The 12,610-nt window shown below is 49.1% G+C and overlaps 1 protein-coding gene across 1 annotated transcript; it reads left to right on the top strand.

The window, feature by feature from the left end:
* Positions 1–3,510: 3,510 nt before the first annotated feature.
* Positions 3,511–12,325, top strand: KLF6 (KLF transcription factor 6). Its single transcript, XM_036088741.2, has 4 exons — positions 3,511–3,859; positions 6,693–7,266; positions 8,674–8,797; positions 9,254–12,325. The coding sequence occupies exons 1-4, from the start codon at positions 3,758–3,760 to the stop codon at positions 9,303–9,305; spliced, it is 852 nt and encodes a 283-aa protein (XP_035944634.1). The 5' UTR covers positions 3,511–3,757; the 3' UTR covers positions 9,306–12,325.
* The last annotated feature ends 285 nt before the right edge of the window (positions 12,326–12,610 follow it).

Below are 12,610 nucleotides of genomic sequence, written 5' to 3'. Positions count from 1 at the left end.
TCACTGTGGGCCCAGCTTTGCCTCTGATTGGCTATGCGATCTGCGTAGGTGATTTCATCGTACTGTCTACATTCACTCACCAATTTTTTTAAAAAGTGTGTGTGGGGCGGAGGGGGTTTATAAAACAAATATCTACAGCAAACTGAAGAGATGACTGTATGTTGAATAATTGAAATACTGCCTTCAATTTATGAAATGACTATTTGTCATAAACCAGGGGTTTTAACGCCTCATCTTTCAATTCTACCAAACTGATTCTAACAGACATTTTCGTCTCCTATTTAAAGGATGTGACCAAGGCCACACATCTAAATACCATGCCACACTTCCCCCCACCCCATCCGAATGACTCTGGCCTTCTCTGATTCTTCTGTGCTCATCTTTTTAGAAATCAGATGTGACTAGTATAACTCAGATCCCACGCAGACTTTTCTCATAGGAGGCTAACACTGTTTCCCCACCAAATAGCTGCTTCTACCAGGAGCAGAAACGCCTGTTTTAAGATAGCTCCCCTCCTATATATTCCTATATATTTCCCGCCTCCCCCGCCACAGGGAGCTGTGCCTATTTTGTAAACGTAGGAGAGTCCCAAATACCTGGCCAGTCACGGGACGTGAATATGAATAACAGGAGCTGGATGGCTCGCGGGTGCAGTGGGAGGCCACAGGGCTTCTTCTCTTTGAAAACCAGTCTATGTATCCTGTTCTTATACCATTTTTTTTTTCTGAAAATTACCATTTTGAGTGTATCTGTATCATGTCCAATTAGGTTCACTATTTTAAAAATAAACTATACAATCTTCTAAGTATTTGTCAATGCATGCAAGAGACAAGGACAAATCTACATTGCATAGGAATGCAGATAAGGAAAATTATTAAAACCACGAATAGTTAATTGTCCAAAAGGTACATAGAGCACCATAACCGTGACACCTGTATGCATTGCACAGAGCCGTTCCCTTCTGTGGACTTGGGGAGGACTCCCCTCCCTTCCCCTGACTTTCCTCCATATGCCGGGATGCTGGCTTTGGTCACTTGTATATTCCCCGGATTCTTGCTTCCTCTGGCAATGGCTGCTAATTACTAAGAAAATCCTATCCCCAACAAAACCACACTCTTGCAACCATATCCCAAATATGACCAGCTGCTGGTCACCAGGTTAGCTCAGCCTGTGGGTGGTTCAAGGTCAAACCATCTCTGTCCCTGGAAATAGACCCAAGGAACATATCTCACCTACAGAAGGCTAGATATCCTCTTTGTTTCTGGGGCAAAATGACGTAAACACAGGCCAATGATAATTTGTATTGATTTAAATTGTGGATCATCTTTACAGACTATGTGATAAGTACAAGGAGCCAGTAACATTTTCTGACTTTGGATTCCCAAACAAAGGTCCCAGCCTAGAATCTTACAGGGTCATAATCCTGGTATATTCTAGTCTGCTCTAATCTGTGAAAATCTAACACACAAAATCCTCTCAAAACCCTTTTACATGCTACATTTTTAAAAACTTCAAAAGGATGTTCATTAAACTCTATCTTGAGATAAAAATGAAACTACTAGTTATAATTCAGTTTTCCATTTTGAATTTTAAAATGCACATTCTTTGTGGTCTTGGCATTTTTCTTGAAAATGAACATTATGGTATATTTTAGGACATAATTCATATGGGGAAAAAAAACACGTTGAATGTCAGCACCATCCTAATTTAAATGGCTTGCACATTCAGAGGAAAAGCTTAGTTGTTAACCTTGCTGAGGGTTCTTTGAGATTGCAGCTCTACTAGATAAACAGATTCCTGCCAATTAGACGTAGACTCTGAATCTTCTCAGGATGAGGGCCGTTGTACAGTAGGTAACAAGTAAATGGACACTTTTAAGTTCTCGATCCCTGGTTGGCAAAACTTCAGTGGGCAACAGATTTACCCCGTTAGGGGGCTGTTCAAACACAATGGCCGGGACAGTCCGGTCCCGGGTGGCGTCACCCCAGCTTCAGATTCTGTAGGTTTGGGGGCTGGACCCCGAAAACTGCATTTTTAACAAGTACAGTATGGACGCTGGTATGGACGCTGTGCTAGGCTTGGGACCCTACTGAGAACAAGTTATAAGGCAACTCTTTTTTGAAGATCAAAATTCTTTCTCACAGAATTGGAGCGTAAAACCTGCACTTCAACCTCAAGTACCCCACTCAAAAGCCAGCAGATCCAACATCACTCTTCCAGGCCCTTCTGACCCTTTTCCTGCAGTTTAGGCAGGTTTCCGAGGCATACAGGTGTGTGTGCCAGAGAGGGAGTGGGAAGGAGAGACTCAGATTCACCCCCAGCTTGTCGGGTCCCTCACCACACACTGGCTGTCCTCCCACTCCAGGGGTCACCAGCACTGTGGGCCTGAGGTCTGGGGGGGGGGCAGAGGAGCATGGAGGGGGTGGAGGACGACAAAGGGGGGACACAGGGTACAGAGGGGGGAGGGTGGCTCTGGAATCAGAGGGGGACGGACAGAGGGGGCAAGATGGAGGGAACAGAGCAGAGGGGGACTGGGGGACAGAGGAAGATGGAGGGGGACAGAAGAGTATGGGGGGGCAGAGGATGAGTAGTGCAGAGGATGGATGGAGGCGGACAGGGTTGGGGGGACAGAGGAAGGTGGGTGGACAGAAGAGGATGGGGAGCAGAGGGCTGACAGGGGACAGAGACGGTCAGAGGAGGTGGAGGCGATCGGAGGGGAACAGAGCGGGCCAGGGGCGCAGGGAGTCCCCGAGTTCGGAGGGGGAGGGACAGAAGGGACGGAGCAGAGGGAGAACGAGGGGAGCAGCGCGGCCCCGAGGGCGGACAGAAGGGGACAGGGACGAGGGGGCCCGCCTGGCTCCCCTCGGCCCGGCCGCGGCGCACTGAGCCCCTCTGCCGGGGGGCAGGGGACGGGGCCCGGGGTGACGGGGCCAAAGTGACCGGCCCGGGAGACGGGACGGGAACGGCCGGTCCAGCGACCGGGACGGGGCCTGAGTGACGAGCACCGCGGGGGGGGGAGGGGGAGGGGGGGCGGGGACGGGACTGCCGGTCTGAGCGGTGGGCCGAGGCCCGACCCGGGGAACGGGGCACGGGGAACGGGGCACGGGGACCGGGGGATGGGACGCGGACCGGGGACGGGAGGAGCGGCTCCCTCGGCCGGCCGCAGGCTCACTGAGCCGCTCGGCCTGCACCTCCCAGCGCCGACTCCTCCGGCGCGCGGCGGCCCGCGTCTTATATACCCTGCTAAAAATAGCCTGCGAGGACGCCTTCCAATCAGAGCCGCCTGAAGTTCGAATTGAGCCAATGGCGAGGGCTGTGATGGAGAGGCTCGGTCACGCCAGGCGGGGCCGCTGTGAGTCACCGCCTGCCATTGGCCGGAGCTGACATCACCGGCGCGCAGCCCCCGGGCCGGGCGCAGCGTGATTGGGCGGTGCGCGGGGCGGGCGCGGGCGAGTCACGTGGGGGGAGGGAGTGGGGGGAGCCAGCGGGGAGGAGGGGGAGGCTGGCAGCGGAGCTTTGAATAGGGAAGTTTTGCAGGGGTTACGTTTGCAGTCAGTCCGGTGTTTGCAAATATTGTGTGGGCTCGCGAGCGCGTCTCTGGGCTCCGGCAGGATCCGAACCCGCGGCGCCTAATTGCTGTGCACTGAGTTTGCATGAAACTTTCCCCGGCGCTGCAGGCACGACTGCTGCGCTCCCGACTCCAGACCGCACACCTCCCTGTTTTCACAACAGCAGTGACTGTCTTTTCCAACCCGACATGGATGTACTCCCAATGTGCAGCATCTTCCAGGAACTCCAGATTGTGCACGAGACTGGTTACTTCTCGGCGCTGCCCTCCCTGGAGGAATATTGGCAACAGGTAAATAGGAATTTTCGTGTGCCAGGTGCCCGGTGCACCGAGGAGGGAGTGCATGCACGCACGGACAGGATGGTGTGTGGTTGGAGGTGCATTTCTTTTTCTTCTTCTTCTTCTTCTTCTTTTTTTTTTTTAATGGTTCGGGTAAATTTTTAAAAAATTAGAATAATTAGTCTTAAAACGTACTTTGTGCTGCTTGCGTGCGGAAGGCACTTTAAAGGGGCCTTTGACGGCGTGAAGCGGAGTTGTCATATGAACGGGGCGCCGCAGCGCTTGGTCTCTCCGAGCGTTTTCGCCCGTTTCTGGGGCTCCTGGACTGCATCCTCCCGAGGGCAGTCCCAGCTCCGCGGCCTGATCCCGGCCCGAGCCCTTGGCAGAAGTTTGGTGCCTTGTACCAGCTCCAGACTCCACAGCTGGATCTTGTCATATGAACTTGCCTGGACTGCCAAGGGTTGTTGGGTTTTGTTCTGTTTTGTTTTGTTTTTAATGGGGAATTTGTTTTTGGTTTTGCTTTTTTGGTGTTTGTACAGAGTTGTTTTTTGTTTTTTTTTTTTTTTTAATTAAAAATGTCACCCGTGAAGCATCCACCAGCTCCTTTTTTTTCTACTAGGTCATTTCCAGTTTCTTTTTCCTCTTTGGAATCCTTAAGATTTGTTTCGATCTGCCTTGTTTTTCTTACCTGCTTTTTTTGTTGACCAGAAAAAAAAAAAAAAAAGCCAACAATGTTTGCACAACCAGTGACTTATCAGTCATATGACAATGAGCCCGTCCCAATTGCTTCAAGTCTGAGTTTGAGAAGAAGAGTCTCGGTTTCCGGCATTTTTTTAGTAGAACTGGAATTTTTGACATTGGACATTTAAGAAAGTTAACCCCCCCTCCCCCAATTCGTTAGGATTGCCTGAAGGGAGAGAGATTCTGACACTTGTCTCATTGTCTTTAAAAAGATAGAAGGAGGGGTGGGGGCTGTCTCTCTGCCCTGCTAGGCTGTTTGCTTTTTGTCACAAAGTGAATTAGCAGATCAAATATATTCTGTGTGTTTCAAAGCCTAGAAAGCTTTTAAAAGGGATGAAATGCAAAGTGTTGCAACCTTCACATGCCTGCTTAATTGTTCCCAGCCCTATCCTGCCTTCCTCTCCCCTCCCCCCCCCTTTTCCTCCTAAAGAAGCTGCTCCCTAGGACGTGATTGAAATTGATCTAAGTAGTTTCCTAGGGGCATTTGGGATTTGGGCCCCAAGCCAGGCTGAGCTCCCGGTCCTCTTCAGAGGCTTTTAAACTCTCGGAGAGCTACGTTTTGGTCCCCAGTGCTTATCAGCATAATGGAGATTTCAAATTAGCCAGATTATTAAAGTTTAACAAGATCTCAGTAAATGTGCTTTCCTTTTTCTTTGGCGCATCAATAAAACACCTTGCCGTCTCTCCTCAGAATACTGTTTTCTCAGAACACTGTCGTATGCACTGTAACTCAGACGTCTAATTTTAGGGGTAAAGAGAAAACAATGATTGTTTTTTTCCCCTTTGCTTGCTCATGCTGGCTATGTGACGAGTCTGGGGAGGGGGAGGGTATGTGCTATATTATAGCAGGCGCATTTGCTAAGTAAGCAAGCAAGCATGAGCCCTTTGGGTAGGCTTTGCTAGTCCTGAAAATGATTTGCTAAAAAGAGCAGAGTTTGCTGTAGAAATTTAATTCTGTAGAATTGCAGTTGTATAGACAGCCTTATATGGACATGCAGACACTTGATCCTAGTAAAGATAAGGGCAGACATAATTTAATCCTAAAATGTTTCCTACCGTTTTTCTTTTCCAGTGGCTAGAAAGTTTGAGATGGTGGGGAGAGGGGATGCTGGTCTCTCGGCAGTTGTAGCTTCTTGAAAGGTTGGTTGTGGGGCTGGGGAGGGGCACTGTCCATGACACACTGCATGTACATTTGAACCGGGTCCTTTTTTGGCCGCCGGTCAGAATTTCAAAAGGAAGTCTCCTTTGGCATTGCGTGAAAGAAACAGAGTGATGACTCATACAGTTGTACTCTTGGCCAGTAGATAAAGTTCTTGTCCATTGTGGGACTCCCAGCAGGGCTGGGGAGGAATTTCCCCTCCTGCATCGTTTACAATAGCAGATGGCCATTCTGGAATTATTTCTCCACTCCTGTTGTTGAAGCTCTTGTTTTTCTCTGACCACTGTGGAAGTCATTAAAGTTGTGTGCGAGCATGGCCCCGCACTTGGGAATGGCGTTCTTTGAAAGCCTCCTAGGTCGGGCACTACAGGAAACAGGGTGGTTTCTCCAACAGCTCCATTGATGTCCCTGAACACAGACCGTCCGCTAGCGGCGTGTGCTGGCTGAGTGTGGCCCTGTGCTCTCAGCTGTGTCGCTAAAGAAAGACACATGCAATGTCAGAACACACTGCCTCGCGTGCAGTGCAGCCTTTCTGTCTTGTGCGTGAGAAGGGAGGGTGGCCGGGGCATTCCTTAAAGCACATGGTTCTCGAGACCGTCAGATGATCTGGTTAAACCTGTTGGGGGGCATGTGTCTGAGGCTGGTTTTCTTTGTGTGGTTTACAGAAACTCAGTAGTCGCGTCAACACTGGTAACTATGACAAAGGTGGCCTGGTGAGACCATCAGTCCTTGTGGCCACTGGTCCAACCTGGGAAGGCCTGGAGTCCTTGTGGCCACTGGTCCTTCTCCTGATTGCATATATCCGTTCCTAGAGACGCGATTCTTACAGCCCCATGGCCACAGTCTGTTTGCCCTTGATTCCTGCATGTTTTTGGAAACGTGCTTTCAGTTCCATTGTCAGTCGTCATCACGATCACGTGCCTTCTTGTGGTTCCTTTCGCACAGACCTGCCTGGAGTTGGAACGTTACCTCCAGAGCGAACCCTGCTATGTGTCAGCCTCCGAAATCAAGTTTGACAGCCAGGAAGATCTGTGGACCAAAATCATCCTGGCTCGGGAGAAAAAGGAGGACCCGGACCTGAAGCTTTCCTCCAGTCCCCCCGAGGATGCTCTGAACAGCCCCGGCTTTGCTTACAACCTGGAGACCAACAGCCTGAACTCCGATGTGAGCAGCGAGGCCTCCGACAGCTCTGAGGAACTTTCTCCCACCACCAAGTTTACCTCCGACCCCATTGGCGAAGTCTTAGTCAACTCGGGGACCCTGAGCTCCTCCGTCACCTCCACGCCCCCGTCTTCTCCAGAACTAAGCAGGGAGCCTTCTCACCTGTGGGGCTGCGTGCCAGGCGAGCTGCACCCCCCCGGGAAGCTGCGCAGTGGGACTGCGGGAAAGCCGGGCGACAAGGGCAGTGGGGACGCCTCCCCGGATGGCCGGAGGCGGGTGCACCGCTGCCACTTTAACGGCTGCAGGAAAGTTTACACCAAAAGCTCCCACTTGAAAGCACATCAGCGCACTCACACAGGTCAGTCCCTCCTGCGCGACGCGGGAGGTGGGCTGCTGGTGGGCGCCACTGATGCACCAGCCCTGGGAGGGGGCCGGGGCTCCGCAGGAGGCTGGCAGAGCAGACACATCCTCACCTCATGCTTCCCCAAAAGAGTTGGGTCTCTGGGGAGGACAGAGTGGGAGCTCAAGGACTGGACGTGTGTGCCCGATGAACGGGTGAGACTTTCAGATTAAACAAATGAGGTAAATCCCATTCTCCGCCTACACCCCATCCCTCACTCACTCCAACCTTCCCCGTGATCGCTGGGGGGCCCCCCCGTCATGTGGAGTTACCTCCGATTTTCTGAAATGAAGCTCAAGGGTGGGGGGGGAAGGGGCGGCTGGGGGGTGCGGAGCATGCGGGTTCCCCCGGGCCATGAGATGTGGGAGCCTGACCCCTGCGCTCCACCGGAAGCAGTACTGATCCCCGGGTACTTGCTGAGAAGTTCTCTGTGTATCACGTGGCCTTTGTTTTCTGATACCAGTTAAAAAAAACAAACAAACAAAACAGCTTTGTAATGAAAGCCCACAACCCAGATGAAAGTCGCATCTGAAATTACTGTGACAGTCTGGGGTAGCCGGGTGAAGAGTCACCCAAGTTCCGGAGTGGGGAGGGATCTTGCACGTGGAGTCACGTAAGCTCTGACCTGGCCGGTGAGGGTGACGAGAGGGGACCTCTGAGCCCTCAAGTCGGGGTTCCCGGCAGAGCCGGGGTCAGGAACCAGGTGTCCCCCCCGCCCTACCCCCGTATGTCCCGACAGGCCACTCGGGCACTGGCTGGAACAACATCTTGAATTTCCTCAGGTAGCACTTGTAGTGAATTCATATTTATTGTCTGACTGATGGAAGAGGTCGATTTGGTCGCTTGATTGTCATTTAGAAAGTGCTTTGAAGGCCCTCAGGATGGGGTTTCCCAGAAACTCATGACCTCAGTTTTGGAGAAATGTCGTTTCCCGGAGGAAAGTACAAAGCCTCATTCCACAGGGAAGTGAGTAAGGAACAAAATAAGTGCTTGAGAGAAAGCGTTTCCATGGAGAGAGCAATAAAACCCTGCCCCCGCCAGGGCTGTGGGTCCAGTGGGCTGACACGTCACCTCAGAAGTATTTCGCCAGGCTGAGCATTTGTCATTCTTACTGGGTAACGCTGATGACTGTCCCGTGGGCCCTGCCATGCCCGGGTCCCGGCTGCAGCACTTGGTGGCCCCCGGCTGGCTCAGGAAGGGGCTCCGCCGTTTCACCTCCAGTACCGGCTCCGTCCTTAACCGAGGCCGGACCCGGAGCTGGCGAATGAGTTGACTTCGGTGCGGCGGCTTGCGTGTGTCCTGTTGCTGCGTACCTCCTCCTGCTCAGTGAAATCACAGTGTGCCTGTCGTGTGCTCTCTTCCCAGGAGAAAAGCCTTACAGATGCTCATGGGAAGGGTGTGAGTGGCGTTTTGCAAGAAGCGATGAGTTAACCAGACACTTCAGAAAGCACACTGGTGCCAAGCCTTTTAAATGTTCTCACTGTGACAGGTACGTGCACAAAGCGCAGGGACCGGAATGGCCTCTCCCGGGAGGGGCGGGAGGCAGTGAAGAAGCCAGGCGCTTCCCTGTCCCGCGCTTCAGCCGGGGACTTTCTGAGACAGTCTGTAACCTGCCAGTTGTCCAAATTAGGAAGAGCTGGGTTCTGGGTGCATGAGCATAGAGTGATTTCATTCATACTTTCTGGGGGTTGGCCTGCAGCCGTGCAAAATTGACGGTTGAGTAATAAGGTCAGGTGAAATCCTCCAAAGAGCAGATTGGAGTCCTTCCTTTATCTGCCCGTCCACTGGAGTTTCCTGCTTCAGAAACACAAAAGGGAATGGCCGTGACTTAGTGGATGCCCCCCTTGCCTCGGAGAGCGCTTGGGTCGGGGGAGCGCAGGCCAGGAGGGCTGTAAGCTCGGTGAAGGCGGAGACCTAACCTGTCGGGTGCTGATTTGCTCTGCAGGTGTTTCTCCAGGTCCGACCACCTGGCCCTGCACATGAAGAGGCACCTCTGAGGGAGCAGAGCGGCGAATCCTGCGGGCTAAAAGGCTTCCAGGCTGAGAGACAGCCGTGGAAGGAGGGTGCGTGTTCCAGCCAAAGCATGCCATTTTGCACCCCACCCAGTTGCCTCCAGGACCTCTACTTGGAAGGTCTTTCGAGGGCGATAAACGTCATGTCAGAAGCGGCAGAGCACCCGCGGTGTGTGGTGTTTGGGTGGCCCTGGACTCGCCACTGGTACCTATCTTCTGAGTGGTCCCTAAGCCTTTGCCGTGAGCATGTGCACTGAGAATGTTAATGGTTGGGTTGACTGTCTGTGGAGGGTCTGTTAGTTACTGACTGTGTGATGGGGGCAGAGTCTTTTTTCCCTTGCAGTAGCGAGACTGCAAGAGGCAGCAAGCGCGGAGTTTGAATGTTCTGTGTGTGAGGAGTATCCCAGGAGATGAGGTGACCACCGATCATTTCCTGGGGGGTGGGGTCTGCGCCTTAGGAAAAAAAAAAAAAGAAGAAGAAAAAAAAAAAAAAAAGAAGGGAAAACATGGAGGGCGGGAGTGGGTGGTCAAGACCCCCGAGTGGCGAGTGGGTGTGGGGAGGGGAGCCCCTCCCCGTGCGAGAGAACTTTCGGTGTCTGGTGCAGCTACGAAAAAAAAAAAAAACGTGCAATGTGTCAAGTAGCTTGTTTACTTGCTACAACAGAGCTCATTTGTGACCCGTTGTATAAGCTGTGTATTTACAAATATAACACATTGATAACTTTTCCTTGTAAGACTAAAAGTAATGCATGGTCTGGGAAACTATCCGCTTTCCATTCTTAAATCAGGACTACAATGTTGATTCCAGTTACTGAGCAGCTAAGAGATGATTGGTCAACTTCAGTGATCCCTAGCCATCTGGGCCTGGTAATACACAATCCTTCCCCCACCGTCCCCCCAGCGATTTTGTAACACTCCCCTTTCAGAAAGGCGTCGTGCAGCATAGGATTATTTTTTAAATGATTCTGAATTTGAATTACCTTTTTGGAGAACTTCCTGATGCCCTTTGAAGACATTGGGCATATGTTGGGTATCAAGAATGCTAGGGCTGGGAATTGCTAGTCTAATGTGACATTAGACTAAGAACCTAAAATTTTTCTCAGTTGGGTGGATAAAACCACTAAAGCTTAGAAACTGTTTTCTCATGCAGCTAAGTTTCTCTTATTTATGCCTTGAGGACTAATTTCTGGTTTTCTAGCTGTTAATGCACTGTAGATCTTAATAATGGTGCCTTATGCAAGTGACCCCTTCTGTGGGGGTCTCATACAGGGGTATGGGTGATGCATGCTTTATTAAGGCTCTTTTTTCACCTGGCATTGTACTGTATCAATATATAATACAGAAAAAAAAAAAATCTCTTTAAAGTCCTCCTTCACAAAGACAAATAGAGAGATAAAACTCCCCAAACAAGTCAGTATTTACTCGATATTTTAGACAACTTGACTGTCAGTGTTAAAGTGGAAAACACATGATAATTGGAAAATCGGACCATTTCTGCCACCATGAGACTTTCATACAGACTTTGCACAACAATTGTATAGATCACACACCGGCTGTATTTAATATGTAACGTTTTCACACATATTAAAGATACAGAATATAAAAAAACAATGTTAATGTATTTGCTTAAAAGGCACAAGCTCCACATATCTATCTAGCTATCTGTTGGTAATACAGAAAGTATATTACTTTTTTTAAAAAAGTGGGCGGAATTCTTGTGTATGTATATTTGTGTGTATAGTATGTGTATGTGTGTATGTGTGTGTGTGTGTGTATATATATACATATATATAGATAATATATAAATATTTTTTTAAGGAGAAATAAGAATGTTTAGATAGAAAATTCCACAGCCTGTGAAGAAATACTTCAGAATGGCCATAAAGGAGGTAAAAATGAAAACCATAACTTTTATAAAGGCTTTATCTGTAATTTAATGATTTGCCACAGATCCTTGGCATCCAATCTATTCCAGACTGCTGAGTTTGCTCGTCATTATTGGCAGGTCCAGAATAAGGGATCTTCGGCCATTCAAAAGTGGCACGAAGGGAATCCTCGCCCACTAATTGGTCTCAGACACACTAAGGATTTGATTTTGAATTTCAGCCTTATTAGAACATCTAACCTAAGAGGAAGCTAATCACAGGGATTCTTTTTTAGAATACTTTTTATGCAGATGAAGCTATTTTTTCCAGCACATAGATTCTTCCAGTTTTTCCAACGAGTAATTTCCCCGAATTGGCATACTGCAGCATGGACAGCTGATATTTCATCCAGCTGCTGGCTTGTGGGTGTGGATCTTTTCTTTATATATATGTATATATATATATATATATACACATATGAGTCTGGCTGGGCTGGTATTTTGTTTGATCTTCCAGGAAATGAGCAATGAGGAAAGCTCACATAACTGGTTTTTTATCTGGGCTGATGAATACGCGTACCTGAACAACTCACTTCATTTTGCTGAGGGGAAAATGCACTTTTCTTTTGGCAACTCCAAATCCAGGCACTTGATTTGCTGGGTTTGGGGAAACTCCTTTTTTGGCCCTGCTGTGTTGCTTAGCCATAACAATTCCATTAAGCAAGAAGGTAAACAAAAGACAAAAAGGAAAAAAAAAAAAAGCAACCACCGCAACTTGCACTGGCTTGTCTCACTTACGAAACACCATGAAGTTGTTTGATTGGGTGGGGCTGGGGGCCATGTGTGTCAATGCCTGTAATTTTCATAATAAGCAAGTACATAAAGAATTACATTCTGTTCAGGTGATAACTGAGCCTCAATCAAGCAGAAACTTTTTGCTTGACATTAAAAAAAAAATTTCTATTAGTGAAATTTCTTTTTTTTTTTTTTTGGAAGCACCCTGTTATCTAAAGAATCTTTGTAAGATTTTTGTAAAATTTTGTTTTACAAGATTTTATTTGAAATTGTTTTTTGCAAGATTGTTATATTTCTGTATGAATGTATTTTTTATTGGAATAACATAAAAGAATTCTTATCAGCATCTTGAGTCTGGTGGTTCTTTTTTTTGGGAGGGTGAGGCAAGGGTGTCAAAATAGATTCCTGTTCTATTAATCAGCCTGGCTCCTCCTTGGGAAATACCGCTTGTGCAATTCGGAGAGCCACTTGCCTGTCTTTCCCCCCTGACTTTTTAAACAGCCTGTCCTGGGAGCTAACGTGGAAAGAGGAACCTGATGTTGCTCTGAGGAAGGTAGAAATGACAGAGCCGGCCCAAAAGTCACCCCCGGCCTTAAACCCACTCTTCTATATAAACTGTATATTTACTGAT

This window comes from Halichoerus grypus, chromosome 6, assembly GCF_964656455.1.
Source record: "Halichoerus grypus chromosome 6, mHalGry1.hap1.1, whole genome shotgun sequence".
NCBI lineage: Eukaryota > Metazoa > Chordata > Mammalia > Carnivora > Phocidae > Halichoerus > Halichoerus grypus.
The sequence above is the reverse complement of the archived record's forward strand: the minus strand, read 5'-3'. Positions and strand labels throughout refer to the sequence as shown.